This window comes from Pelodiscus sinensis, chromosome 8 (genome assembly GCF_052426305.1).
Source record: "Pelodiscus sinensis isolate ZL-2025 chromosome 8, ASM5242630v1, whole genome shotgun sequence".
In the NCBI taxonomy this organism is placed as follows: Eukaryota; Metazoa; Chordata; order Testudines; family Trionychidae; genus Pelodiscus; species Pelodiscus sinensis.
Genome location: NC_143059.1, coordinates 40,381,483 through 40,395,093, shown reverse-complemented (window position 1 = coordinate 40,395,093; position 13,611 = coordinate 40,381,483). Strand labels below are relative to the sequence as shown.

Here is a 13,611-nt window from a genome sequence, read left to right as displayed (position 1 = left end):
ACATTGTTATTTCAAAATAACACTAGTTATCTCAAAATAATGGTGCAGTGTAGATGCACCCTTTAGGAGGAAGTTCCAGCTTAGCTTATCTCACCACTGACAGATGCCTTCCCTCTCACCTGAACCCCAGCATTATCATCTACATCCCCTGTGACCCAATAATTGGGCTGAATACCAGCTGGGTAATGGAAAGAGAGAGAAGTCATGTTGGGGAGAAGGCTAAAAGGAAATTGGCATGGAACCAGAAGTAGAGAACATCTGGAGAGCAGGCCAGCAGCTCAGGTAAGGTGGATGGATGGCAGGAAGAAAATGGCCCATGATAGGCATGTAGCAAGCAGTGATCTGCTGGAGGATAGAGAGATAGATGGGTGGCTTCATTTTGTAGTGATGAAGAGATAGGGATTGGAAAACAGTAGGAGGTGGAGGAACTGAAATTGCGATTACTTGTTTTCATTTGCTCAGTTTAGATCACTGAGGATTATGGTATTTTGAGTAATATGCTGTACATTCTGTACACAAACTCATTTTTAAATTGGAAATTAACCATTCATTACTGATAGTTGAAATGAGAATTCAGCTTCTTTAGTAGACTGATTCTCTACAAAAATATTGGTAACTATTACACATTAGAATTTAATACAAAAAGAAATATACTCTGAAATTAATATACACAAAGTCAAGGTAAACTAACTGAAAAATTAGAAAAAAAATTGTCTAATTTTAGTTTTATAAATGCTAGGTGTTACTTGTAATAATGGCAAGATAAAAAACAAGATTTGTGATTTTTAATTTAGCTGTTCCCTTAATAAAATCTGCAGCTAAGTAATTGTCTTTCAAGCTGAACATTATTTTCTTCTTAGCAGAGAGTAGTCTTTTTCATCTTTCATATAGTTTCAATTACTCAAAACATCTTATTACATAGATTTATAACTGTGTAATAATAGCAGACATGATTCTGGGATACATTAACAGGTGTGTTGTGAGCAAGACATGAGAAGTCATTCTTCCGCCCTACTCTGCCCTGGTTAGGCCTCAGTTGGAGTATTGTGTCCAGTTCCAGGCACCGCATTTCAAGAAAGATTTGGAGAGGGTCCAGAGAAGAGCAACAAGAATGATTAAAGGTCTAGAGAACATGACCTGTGAAAGAAGGCTGAAAGAATTGTGTTTGTTTAGTTTAGAAAAGAGAAGATTGAGGGGGGATATGATAGCAGTTTTCAGGTATCTAAAAGGGTGTCATGAGAAGGATGGAGAAAACTTGTTCATCTTGGCTTCTGAGGATAGAACAAGAAGCAATGGGCTTAAACTGCAGCAAGGGAGATTTAGGTTGGACATTAGGAAAAAGTTCCTAACTGTCAGAGTGGTCAAACACTGGAATAAATTACCCAGGGAGGTTGTGGAATCTCTATCTCTGGAAATATTTAACAGTAGGTTAGATAAATATCTATCAGGGATGGTCTAGTCAGTACTTGGTCCTGCCATGAGAGCAGGGGACTGGACTCGATGACCTCTTGAGGTTCCTTCCAGTCCTAGTATTCTATGATTCTATGAACTTTGTGAAATGTCCCTAAAATGCAATAAAAATAAATACTCACTTGCATAATTAAATTACTCCTTTGTTTTAATTCAAAACATAATTAGAACAAATGAGAAAATCAGTTCCTTTCACAGGGAGGACCACATTTATAGACATAACTAGAACCCATAAAGGGTACTTTGCTAAGTTAACTTTTATACGTCCTCTCTTTTGGGAATAGTCCTGCCTTTTGGGGACATAGAGTCCTTAATCACTGTGCAGCAAGAGGACAAGAAGATGCACTTCACAGACTCCAGCCAATAGAGAATATTTGGGTTTGATCAGTGAAGCAACGAGGACAAAGCTAGTGGATCCATAATTCTGTGGAACTTCTGATCAGTTTCTTCCAGAGAAGGGAAAGGACAGTTGGGTGGGGGTTGAGTAATATAGTCCTGAAGTAGCAGAAGTGGTTCTGCTGTTAATGTATACAGGTTGCACCTTCCAAATCCGGGACTCTCTAGTCCAGCAACATCCATGGTCCAGCATGACCATGGATGTTCCTGGAAAAGAGCGCCCCAGAGCAGGAGGGCTAGCAGCTGGGAGTGTGGTGCAGCCCATCTAGTCTGGTAACAGCCAGGCTGCAGCAGCCTGGGCAGCGGTTGTCCCAGGGCAGCCTGAGCCAGGACTATAGCAGCTCAGGAGGGGAAGCCTGGCTGAGGCTGCATCAGCCTGGGCGGTGGCGGGGTGCAGTATCCTGGGCCCAGGTGGCGCTGACAGCGGCAGTATGGGTATGTCTAGACTACATGGCTCTGTCGACGGAGCCATGTAGATGAGTTTACTAGACATAGGAAAATGAAGAAGCGATTTAAATAATCGCCGCTTCATTTACATCAAAATGGCCACCACGCTGTGCCGATCAGCTGTTTGGCGGCACAGCAGGGCAGTCTGGACGCGGTGTGGTCGACAAGGGAAGCCTTTCTTGACCGCTCCGGTATGCCTCGTGAAATGAAGTTTACTGAAGCGGTCGACAAAGGCTTCCCTTGTCAACCGCGGCGCGTCCAGACTGCCCCGCTGTGCAGCCAAACAGCTGATCGGCACAGTGTGGCAGCCATTTTTATGTAAATGAAGCGGCAATTATTTAAATCGCCGCTTCATTTTCCTATGTCTAGTAAACTCATCTACATGGCAGTCTAGACATACCCTATGATTGTGGTTGGCTTCCACCCAACAGAATCTGGGCCAGGGCCATGGCAACCCAGCAGAAGCAGCGCAGTTAGGAGCTATGTGCCACCTGGCAGCGGGGTTGGAGCTGCGGCAGCCTGATTGGGTAGCGTGCCACACGGCCAGCAGTGGAGCCAGAGCTTGGGCTAATTAGCAGGTAGCCTTGCTGGGGCAGGTGAAGCCAGCAGTGGAGAGGGGCAGGTGTCAGGGGACCCCCCGTTGTCTGGCAAATTCCCTCATCCAGGACTGGTCAGGTACTGAAGGTGCCAGACCAGGGAGGTCCAACCTTCTTCCCTCTGTTTCCTTTTACTTGGTTTGTGGTTTACACTTAGGCTGTGTCTACACTGGCCACTTATTCCGGAAAATCAGACACTTTTCTGGAATAACTTGCCAGCTGTCTACCTGGCCCCTTGAATTTCTGGAAAAGCACTGATGATCTACTGTAAGAAATCAGCCGCTTTTCCGGAAATACTATGCTGCTCCCATTCGGGCAAAAGTCCTTTTTCCGGAAAACTGTTCTGGCAAAGGGCCAGTGTAGACAGCCCAGTAGTGTTTTCCGCAAAAAAGCCCAGATCGCAAAAATGACGATCGGGGCTTTTTTCTGGAAAAGCGCGTCTACATTGGCACGGACGCTTTTCCGGAAAAAGTGTTTTTCCGGAAAAGCATCCTGCCAATGTAGACGTGCTTTTTCCGGAAATACTTATAATGGAAAACTGTTCTGTTTTAAGCATTTCTGGAAAAGGGTGTCAGTGTAGACATAGCCTTACAGTTTGGCTGTTTCTAAGGAAGCCAATAATAGAGCATGAGACCAGAAGGGACTCTGTGATCATCTGACTTCCTGTATAACATAGACCAGAGGATTTCCTTGAATTAGTTCTTATTTAATTTGGGAATCCATGAAGGGCTCTATTGAAATAATGTGCTTAATTTCGCTAAGTATGTGCAAGAGGTTTGAAGGACTCAAGTATTGCTAAACTGAAATAGGCTGAGCATTCAGTGGGGCTATAATACAATTTCCATGGAACTTCAAATTAGTAGTTAAAGTGTTTATTTGTAATGTAATTTCAGTATTTTCCTCTATTGTAACATAAGTTTTCCATTTACATCTTTGTGTACGAGTTATTTTTTCAAATTTTAATAAAAATAAGAAAAATGTACAGTACAAATATGTCATGGTGCACCTTGCTTTCATGAATTGTGCTGATGTCAAAAGACCTCGTTACTGCATATTTACTTTGTATTTCAGTTAGTTCTGACCAAAACCTACTGAAGTCAATGGAAAGGAATTTAAATAAGTGGAAATAGACTACATTGATTTCAGTGGACTTTAGATCTTATCCTTAATGATTGTTTTGTTTAAATATATGTATATGAAATATTTATTATACTGTTTTTCATCTGAGTATCTCAAAACAGGTCACATTATTTTTACGTCTGAGTTTATTGTGATTGTTGTAGAATTTGTTTTGAGAGTCATTGGGACTATTCTGTAATATAATCACTTCCTGCTCTCCAGCCAAAAATAAATCTCAGGCAACGGTTATATCACAAAGATTTTTTTTCTGTGTTACATCGTATATCATCTTCTAGATGACCATAAATAGAGTCAGTTACTGGGAATAATATGCTAGTTGTCGTGTGTGCTACGTTAGTATAAGTGCCCCAAAGAATAAAGTAAAAAAGGATGGAAAATGTCATGCCCTCTTGGTCATGATTTTTGGCTTATTTATTTTACTTTTATGGGAACAGGCTTGTCAACACTGAACCCATCTGGCTCTAGCAGAGGAAAGGAAAGAAAAAGCAGGAAGTCCATTTTTGGCAACAATCCTGGCAGACTAAGCCCTGGGGAACCAGCAACACTTGCCAAGGCATCTGGAAAAGGTAAAGTCAGCATCTTCTTTCACCAGTCACGTGGAATGACTATAGTCCAATACATACACCAGATCAAGTTGTTAAAGATCAAACTATTTACTGTGTGCATGCTGCTCTTGCATTTTGGAATCACTTTTTACTAGCAGTGAAGCTATTACAACAACTTCTTTATAAAGCATCAACTGTAGCATATGGAATGAATGTTAGTATAGGATTAATGTGCTGGACTTGTAAAAACAGTTAAAATTACTGATGAGAGTGATTGATTCACAATTAAAATATTTGTATCTTATAGCTTGAAGATGTATATTAATGTTAAGCTTATATCTTAAAAGATACAAGAGGAGATTTTCACAGGTGCAAATGCCAATTAAAACAGCTCACTGCCATTTTATGCCTTGAAAAGCTTCCTCCTAGTTTTTTGGCAGAATCCTGCACTTAGTCTTTGTGCATACCTGAGTGGGGCTGCAAGGGATATAAATGAACAGAGAGTTTGGCCCTCCATCTTCTACTGCAGGCTTTATAGTAAAGTTTGAAAGTAACATAGTAGTCTAAGAAATTTTATATTCTTTCCATGTAAACAATTTGTATTCCCAGCAGTGTACTACTAGCAATATTATAAAGGTTTCCAGCAATGAATTAAGATTCAAGATTTGTTTCACACTTTTAAGATATTCTTGCACATTAAATACCACATTAAATATGTACTAATTTAATTCAAGGAAATTATATTCGAATATTTATTTATGGAGAGATCACAGAAAAAAAATCTGAAGCTTGAGGTCTCAGGATCTGCAGCTATAATTGGATATTAATGTTTATTTTCCAGGTCCTTTTGAGAGTGCTCGGCAAACCTGGGAAGAACTTTGTTCTCCTCCTTTCAACCCTACTACTTCTCTCAGTGCTATCATAAGGACGCCTAAGTGCTATCATATCTCTTCACTGAATGAGAATGCTGCCAAACGTCTGTGCAGACGGTATTCTCAGAAACTGATTGAGCATACCACCTGTCAGCTGTTGAGAACATATCCTGCTGCCACACGCATTGATTCTTCAAACCCCCATCCTCTTATATTCTGGCTCCATGGAATACAGCTAGTGGCTGTTAACTACCAAACTGATGGTATGGGTAGAATATTTCCTCTAGTAATGTATGTTTGTGTACATTTTAAACATTGTAAAATTGTTGCTTTAATTTAAATTACTATAATATTCTTTTACCTTACTGTCATCTATACTTGTGGATTTATTAGACAGATATTGGGTTATTTGGCAAATATACTGTACTTGAAAAAGATTTAAACAGGTTTCACAAATAACATGTACAATAAACTACATTGTGGTTGAAGTGAAGTTTTGAGTGTGCACATACACATGTATCCCACCCCACCCGGTGGTACCTCGTAAAGAATAGGGACTAGATTGTGTCCATTAGCACAGCCTATGTAAAAGGACACCATTCCAGAAATAGCTCTGGGAGAAATTGTGGCTCTTAACGGGCACAATTTATTTCCTTGCACCCTTCTTGTTCCAAGGGAGGTAATTTATGTTAGCTCTTGAAAGGGTGCATCTTCCTGCCCAAACAATCTTCTCACGTACTTCTTTGCTGCAGAGAATATTCAGACCCTGCACTATACCCAGAAGGGAGAGAAATGATTTGGTTAAAATTCCATGTGGCCACTTGAGATGTGTGGTGGAGTTTTCCACATGCAGCCATGTTAAGGCTAATAGCAATCTAGCTATTAGCCTTTACCCTAGCTAACCCTATGTGAATGAGTGCTTCCAGAATACTGGAATTCTGCACCTAATTTGATAGGTCTTCTGTCTCACTGATAACATGGAATTACTTAGAGCACTGCACCCATAGATACTATAATTGACTAGAATCCAGCACTTTTATAGTACCATGGCCATCATATCATTTTATGTTAACTTTTTAAGTATACAAAAGCACTGAATTACCTTTTGCTAGAAGTGAGTCCTTATGGAATACAGTCTGGGTACTGATGCCCTGTTGGTTAAAATCTTTGAGCTATATTCTATCTAGCTTATGCTTCTTACCTATTGGATTTTCATAAAAATTTCTCATTCAGCTGTCTTCAAATTACACAATCAGGTTTTTTTCATCCTAGATTTAAAACGCTTGCTAGGTATTGTGAGTGGGTGTGGCCAAGTCCCAAATAAGGCAAAAACTAAAGAATGAGTGAAACTGCAAAAATACTTATTTTTTCATGTAAATTAAATCTGCCCCCCAATTTAATATTATACCATCAATTCAATGTTACCTGTAATTTTTTTAAAAAACCATATTCTGCTTTGTATTGAATCGTCACTCTTTTTCATTTGTGACTACTTTACTTTTGCAGATCTCCCTTTGCATCTTAATGAAGCAATGTTTGAGGCGAATGGCGGCTGTGGGTATGTTTTGAAACCTCCAGTTCTGTGGGACAAGAACTGTGCAATGTACCAGCAATTTTCTCCATTAGACCGAGATCTGTACAATGTGGAGCCAGCTATATATTCTTTAACAGTAAGTGTGTTTTCAGGGCATTTTTTTAAATATTGCACTCTCAGTGCTGCTGCTTCCAGTCTGTGGCTTGGCCCTCTGAGCAGATAACTGAGTCTTTTCCTTTCTGAGAAAATGAATTTTTCTGGACCAGCTGCCTAGTGGGCATCTCCTGCACCCTGAGGCATTACCCAGTAGTTAGTAGGGGAACCCAGGCCTGCCCTCTACGTTGGGTTCCAGCTCAAGGATTCTATGACATGCAGCTGGCCCGTACTGCCTCTGATTTCCCTGAGCTTTTTCCTGTTTGTCTCCCCTTACCCTGGATTTGCCAGCTTTTCCGCTCCCTCCTCTTAGAAAGTCTGTTTAACCTGCCTTTCTGCAGTCTTAAATACTCTCCTCTCCCATGTGATTGCTCTTCCATAGCTGTTATCCAGCCCAGCTACCTGCCTTTCTATAGTTGCTGCCTGTTTCTGCCCCGTTGAGCCCATTCCTCCTCCACTGGCTCCCTGGCTTGCAGCCTAATTAACCTATCTGGCCCCACTGAGTCTTGCCAGGCCAGTGTGGGTACACACCTAATCATAACTTCCAGTTCCTGATTTGGTGGTCTGTAGTAGATCCTACCATGGTATCTCCTTTAATTTTCCCTGTTTATCTTTACTCATAGATTTTGAAGTGTACTATCTCTGACCTTTTTCTGGACCTCAAAACAAGTGGATATGTTTTTATGTATATTGCAACATTTCCTCCCTTTTTATCCTGCTTGTTCTTCCTGAATAAGTGATATCCCTCTATACCAATATTGAAGTCATGAGACTATCCCACCAAGAATTAGATGACAATTAAATCAAAATTTAAGCTTATGTACTAATATTCCTAGTTCGTCCTGTTTAGTCCCCACACTCCTTGCATTTGTACATAGACTTGTAAGATGTTGAGCACATTTGCCTACTGATTTTCCTCATGTTATTCCTATGTTCTCTATGTCTCACACACATACACAACCCAACACAGGAGCTGGTACTATTCCTCCATGGTTCCTTCGCACAGTCACTTGGGCAACAAAATAGTAGATGAAATTCAGTGTTAAGTGCAAAATAATATAAAGTACAAAACATAATTCCAACTATGCATACAAATGATAGGATCTAAATTGGTTGATACCATTCAAGAAACAGATCGTTGATAATTGTCTGAGATCAGCTCAATGTGTAGTGACAGTCAAAACAGCTAACTATGTTAGAATCATTAGGAAAGGATATAGATAAGAAGACAGGAAAATATCATAATGCTGCTCTATAAATTTATGGAATCCCCACACCATGCAGTTCTAATGGCCTCATCTGAAAAAAAGGTGTATTAAAATTGGCTAAAGTGGCGACCAGGGCAACTAAAATGATTACGGATAGGGAAAAGCTTCCATACAAAGAGAGATTAAAAAGACTTATTTCAAAGGACTGTCTGAGGAAAATATAATAGAGGCTTATAAAATCATGAATGCTGTAGAGAAAGTGAACACAGTGTTTTCCCCCTTTATATAACATAGGAAGCAGGGGTCAGCCAATGAAATTAATAGGCAGAAGGTTTAGAACAAAGAAAAGGGGGTACTTCACACAACACACACACAATCTGTGGAACTCATTGTCAGGGGCTGTTGTGAAGACCAAAAGTATTATTGGACTAAGAATTAGATACATTAATGGTGGACAAGTCCATCAATAGCTGTTGGCTAAAATAGTAAGGAATGCAACCCTATACTCTGAATGGCACTAAATGTTTGATGGCTAGAAGTTGAACTGGACATAAAGGGATGGATCATTCAAGACTTAACCTGTTCTGTTCATTCCTTCTGGAATATCTGGAACCAACCACTATCAGAAGACAGGATGCTGGGCTATTATGGTCATTTGTATGTTCTTATGTTCTAATCACTTCCCCATTTTCCTGTCCTCTCACAGGCCTTTATAGCCCCATGTGTAACTCTGTCCTCTTTTTATCATTTCAGTTCAGCCCATCTACTCTGACACAGGGAAACTGTGCCTAGTTTACTCACAGGGCCCAGTTAGTTTGTGATACCATTGTAGTGTCAGTTAGCTAGGACCTGCAAACATTATATTCTCTTGAATAAAGTTACACATATGCTTAGGTATTTTCAAGTCTTCACCTCTCCCTTACTGAAAAAACTTTTATAAATATAAGTAGGGGTATAATGAAAACCCCTTAAATCTTTTTAAAAGTAGTATAACGAGGATATATTATTTAAAGAATGTTTTGTAAGAAATTTGGATGTTTTGAAATTAGTCCCTTTGGAGGGATATTTGAGAAAAATTACATATGAGATAGGATACATTTGATTCCTGTTTAATTATGAGCATTTAGGGTCAAATTCTCTCATTTATCAGAGTAGCTCCATGAATCCAGTGCAGTAACTCTGATAACTAAGAGGGAAAATATAACTCTTATTATCTAGATTCCATTTACAAGTCCATTTTTTGCATTAACTTTAATTTCAAATTATTCCGTGTGTGTTATATTTTTCGGATAAAAGATACACTAGTAATTGTATTTGTTTTAAGCTGCTCTATTTCTGAAATTACTGTCTTGGCAATTCAGAATACTGAAGCAGAATTGTAATTAGATCAGCATGTTGACAAATTGTTCTTTGGAGTATGATAAATGTTATTTAACTTGAAAATGTAACATAAAAACCCCAATCCACTAATTGGTTACTTTGTGTTCTCTGCTTCAGATTGTGTCTGGACAAAATGTTTGTCCTAGCAACAGCACAGGAAGTCCATGCATTGAAGTTGATGTACTTGGGATGTCTCTGGATAGCTGCCATTTCCGCACAAAACCCATTCATCGCAATACTCTCAACCCCATGTGGAATGAACAGTTTCTCTACAGGGTTCATTTTGAGGATCTAGTCTTTCTTAGATTTGCAGTTGTTGAAAACAACAGTTCAGCTGTAACTGCTCAAAGGATCATTCCATTAAAGGCTCTAAAAAGAGGTAAAATACAGTTTGCATTAACCTGGTACCCAGTGACTAGACTGAGCCTGAACTATGGCTGAGAATGCTCAGCATCACTCAGTGAGATGTATACAGTCCTGGGGCCATCTGTCTCAGATGTCAAATAGAGCATTTTCAGTGCAGTTCAGTTTATGCTGTGCTGGTTACACTTTGCTCCCTGAAACCATTCGAGTAAGTGGTGATTACGAGGCAAAAAGATGTCCCACCCATACCCCCTTTTTCATAGCTATGCTCCCTGCACCAATGGCTGGAAAGGGGGGATGGGCAAAGTGTAAGGTTGCTACAGTAACTGTCACAAAGGATTTTTTCTAAACCAGAAAATCCTCAAGAGGGTGGTCAAGCTGATCCCAAGGCTTCCTTGTGCTGCTGTGGTAGCATAAAATAGTCTCAACACAAAAGAAGGAAAGACTTCAGTACTCAGTCTCCAGACGTACTCAGCACTTCATAGGATCATGCCCATGTTGTTGCATAAACAGGAATTTTAATTCAAACCATTACATTCCTTAATAGTTCAGGCATAGCAACATCTTAGATGCTCAAGTTTTCAACTTTATAAATCATGTATTGCACTTTAACATAATATGCTTGACAAGTTTTCTCTTTCCAATGACATATTATTTTAGGGTATAGACATCTCCAGCTACAAAACTTACACAATGAAGCCTTAGAAATCTCAAGTTTATTCATAAATAGTCGGAGGATGGAAGAAAATCCCCCTGGGAATGTTGTGCCTACTTCTTTGGTAATTTACTTTATGTGCATATCAAATATATTTGTTCATGTGTTCTAAATGACAAATAAACTGCAATAGTACATTGGAGACACAAAATGGGTGAGATAACATTTTATTGGACCACTTTCTCTTGGTGGACACAAGCTTTCAAGCTACACAACTTTTCTCCACAAGTCTGGCCCAGAGGAGGTGTGGCTTCTTTCTAGGGCCGGCCGAGGGCAGGATGGTAGAGAGGCACACAGCCTGGACAGTTGCTTCTTCCCAGAGCTAGGTGGAGTGTTGTTTTTCCCCAGGGTTGGCATGGGATGGGGGGAGCCATGCAGCCCAGCCAGTGGCTTCTCCCCATGGGCGGCCCAAGCCAATGAGGGCCATGCTGGCCAGCCAACCGCTGCTCCCCAGGGTGGCAGGGGCTGTGCTGCCAGCCAGCGGCTGAAACTTGCTGCCCCCCTGTGGTCATTCTGGGGTAAACCTATCCCCATGCTTGTTGCCCCCTTGTGGTTATTCTTGGGTATAACTGTTCCTGCTATCACACCCCTCCCTTTCCATTTGATGGGAAACAGTTGCATTCCATGCACATCTCATTGTCCTGGCACAACCAAATCCTTACCTTGCTTTAAGTTATGGTAAGAGGAAGCTATGTACCAAATTTGGTGGTCCTAGCTCTTACTGCTTAGGAGTTCTTGAACAAACATACTCATAGATGGATGGACACAGACAGATTCAAATACTTTCTCAAATACGTATATTCTCAGAGAAAATAAGTTCATAACTTAATTGGTTAATAACATAGTATTAACCAATCAGGATGCTTTTAATGTAGATTGATTAATAATTAAATCACTCGATGTCTTAACATGTGCTGCAAGGAGCCATGTGCTGCAAGGAGCCACAGGAGGCACATTAAAGAGCCACTTGTGGCTCAGGAGCTTCAGTCTGAGTATCACTGAACTAGATCCTTGAGTCATATTCAGTGTTTGTCACATCGGTGGGAGCAAAGCTGTCCAGTGTCTTATTTCTTTATGAATGTATCATTAACAGTTCAGTTGAGACCGAAAGTGATGCAAGTCAGAGGCAGCTGCTTCTGTCTGACGCAGTGAAATGGCCGTTGGTGGTGTTGTCACTGTGTTGGTCCCACAATATTAGAGAGCTAAGGTGGGTGAAAAAATGTGAAGATTATAGAATTCTAATAGGAGAAGGGAATTCTCCAGGGGTATATATAAAACAACTTACAGTGTTGGACTTTTAAAAAAAATTATTTCTTTGAAAATGTATTATTAATCCCATTTGCTGGTGTCATGTTTTGTTTGATATATCAGATACATTAATCTACTAGCTATCACTTTTGCAATAGGTAACAGCAGAACAAAAACTAATTAAAAGCCCAAAAACATACTAAGAGGAAGTATGTTATATACACTTTTTCTGTGACCTATAAATGTATATCTGAAAAAAATGTTATATGTCTTTTCCACAGCTGTTTAGCACAGAGGAGAGAAGAGCCTCAATATCGTACAAGGTCACAATACATGGAATTCCAGGCCCTGAACCCTTTACTGTTTTCACTGTAAGTGAAGAGACTACAGCAGCACAGCTTCTTCATCAAGTAAGTATGTCCACTTGCCTTATAGAGAAGGTCACAAGAACCAGCAGTAACTAGCTATGTGCCAGGCAGTATCTCACCTTCCTCCTTTTTTGACTGATATGGCAAAATGAATGTTAGGATGCATTAGGGAAAGGAAAGGTAGTAGGACAGGAAAATATAATGCCACTATATAAATCCATGGGAAAAAGTGTATTGGACTCATAGGCATCAGTAGTGGAATATTAGGGTATGTCTAGACTACATGCCTCTGGCGACAGAGGCATGTAGATTAGGCTACCTGGCATAGGAAAATGAAGCGGCGATTTAAATAATCGCCGCTTCATTTAAATTAAAATGGCTGCCGCGCTGTGCCGATCAGCTTTTTGTCGGCTCAGTGCACTAGTCTGGACGCTCCGTGGTCGACATCAAAGGTATTTGTCGACCACCCCAGTAAACCTCATCCCACAAGGCATAACGGGGCGGTCAACAAATGCCTTTGATGTCGACTGCAGAGCGTCCAGACTAGTGCGCTGAGCCAACAAACAGCTTAACGGCTCAGCGCGGCAGCCATTTTAATTTAAATGAAACAGCGATTATTTAAATTGCCACTTCATTTTCTTATGCTGGGTAGCCTAATCTACATGCCTCTGTCGGCAGAGGCATGTAGTCTAGACATACCCTTAGAAATCACACATCTCAGAGAACCAGAGCTATCATAAGATAGGTAACTGTTTCTTAAGAAAAAGGTATAATAATCTTCTGTGTGAAAGGATATCACAATATTAAAATGAAGCAAGAGTGATCCATGATTTTGCAGTATTAGGACATTGCAGAATGACTCAAATCCCAGTCTATGGACAGAAAGTGCATTGTCTTGAAACTTCCACACTACCTGTGCAATTACGTGCCAACTGAATGTGTTGTCAACCTAAGTCCAATTTTTCTGCAACTCTCTGACAATCATAATTAGGAATCAATTAAAATAAGGAATGATCTGAAGCTTTGTGCAAAATTCAGATTGAGCCATGATTTGAAAAGTGTTGGTTAAATGTAACATTTGCCCACTATACTTCAGAATCCTGGCAGGAGCAGAAGGCCAAATACCACAAGACCGACAGTTCTAGAGGTATTTCTGATCTAGCCAGAAAGAATGTC

General features: G+C 40.2%; 1 protein-coding gene across 6 annotated transcripts in view; it reads left to right on the top strand.

Annotated features, from left to right (window-relative positions):
- The window catches only part of PLCE1 (phospholipase C epsilon 1), a 379,433-nt gene that overhangs the window by 346,854 nt on the left and 18,968 nt on the right, over positions 1-13,611 (top strand). For all 6 annotated transcript variants that reach the window (XM_089780165.1, XM_089780164.1, XM_089780162.1 and 3 more), the window contains 6 exons: positions 4,484-4,615; positions 5,436-5,729; positions 6,973-7,136; positions 9,859-10,120; positions 10,765-10,883; positions 12,349-12,477. In XM_089780165.1, coding sequence (XP_089636291.1) covers positions 4,484-4,615; positions 5,436-5,729; positions 6,973-7,136; positions 9,859-10,120; positions 10,765-10,883; positions 12,349-12,477 — 1,100 coding nt within the window. The remainder of the gene's footprint in view (positions 1-4,483; positions 4,616-5,435; positions 5,730-6,972; positions 7,137-9,858; positions 10,121-10,764; positions 10,884-12,348; positions 12,478-13,611) is intronic.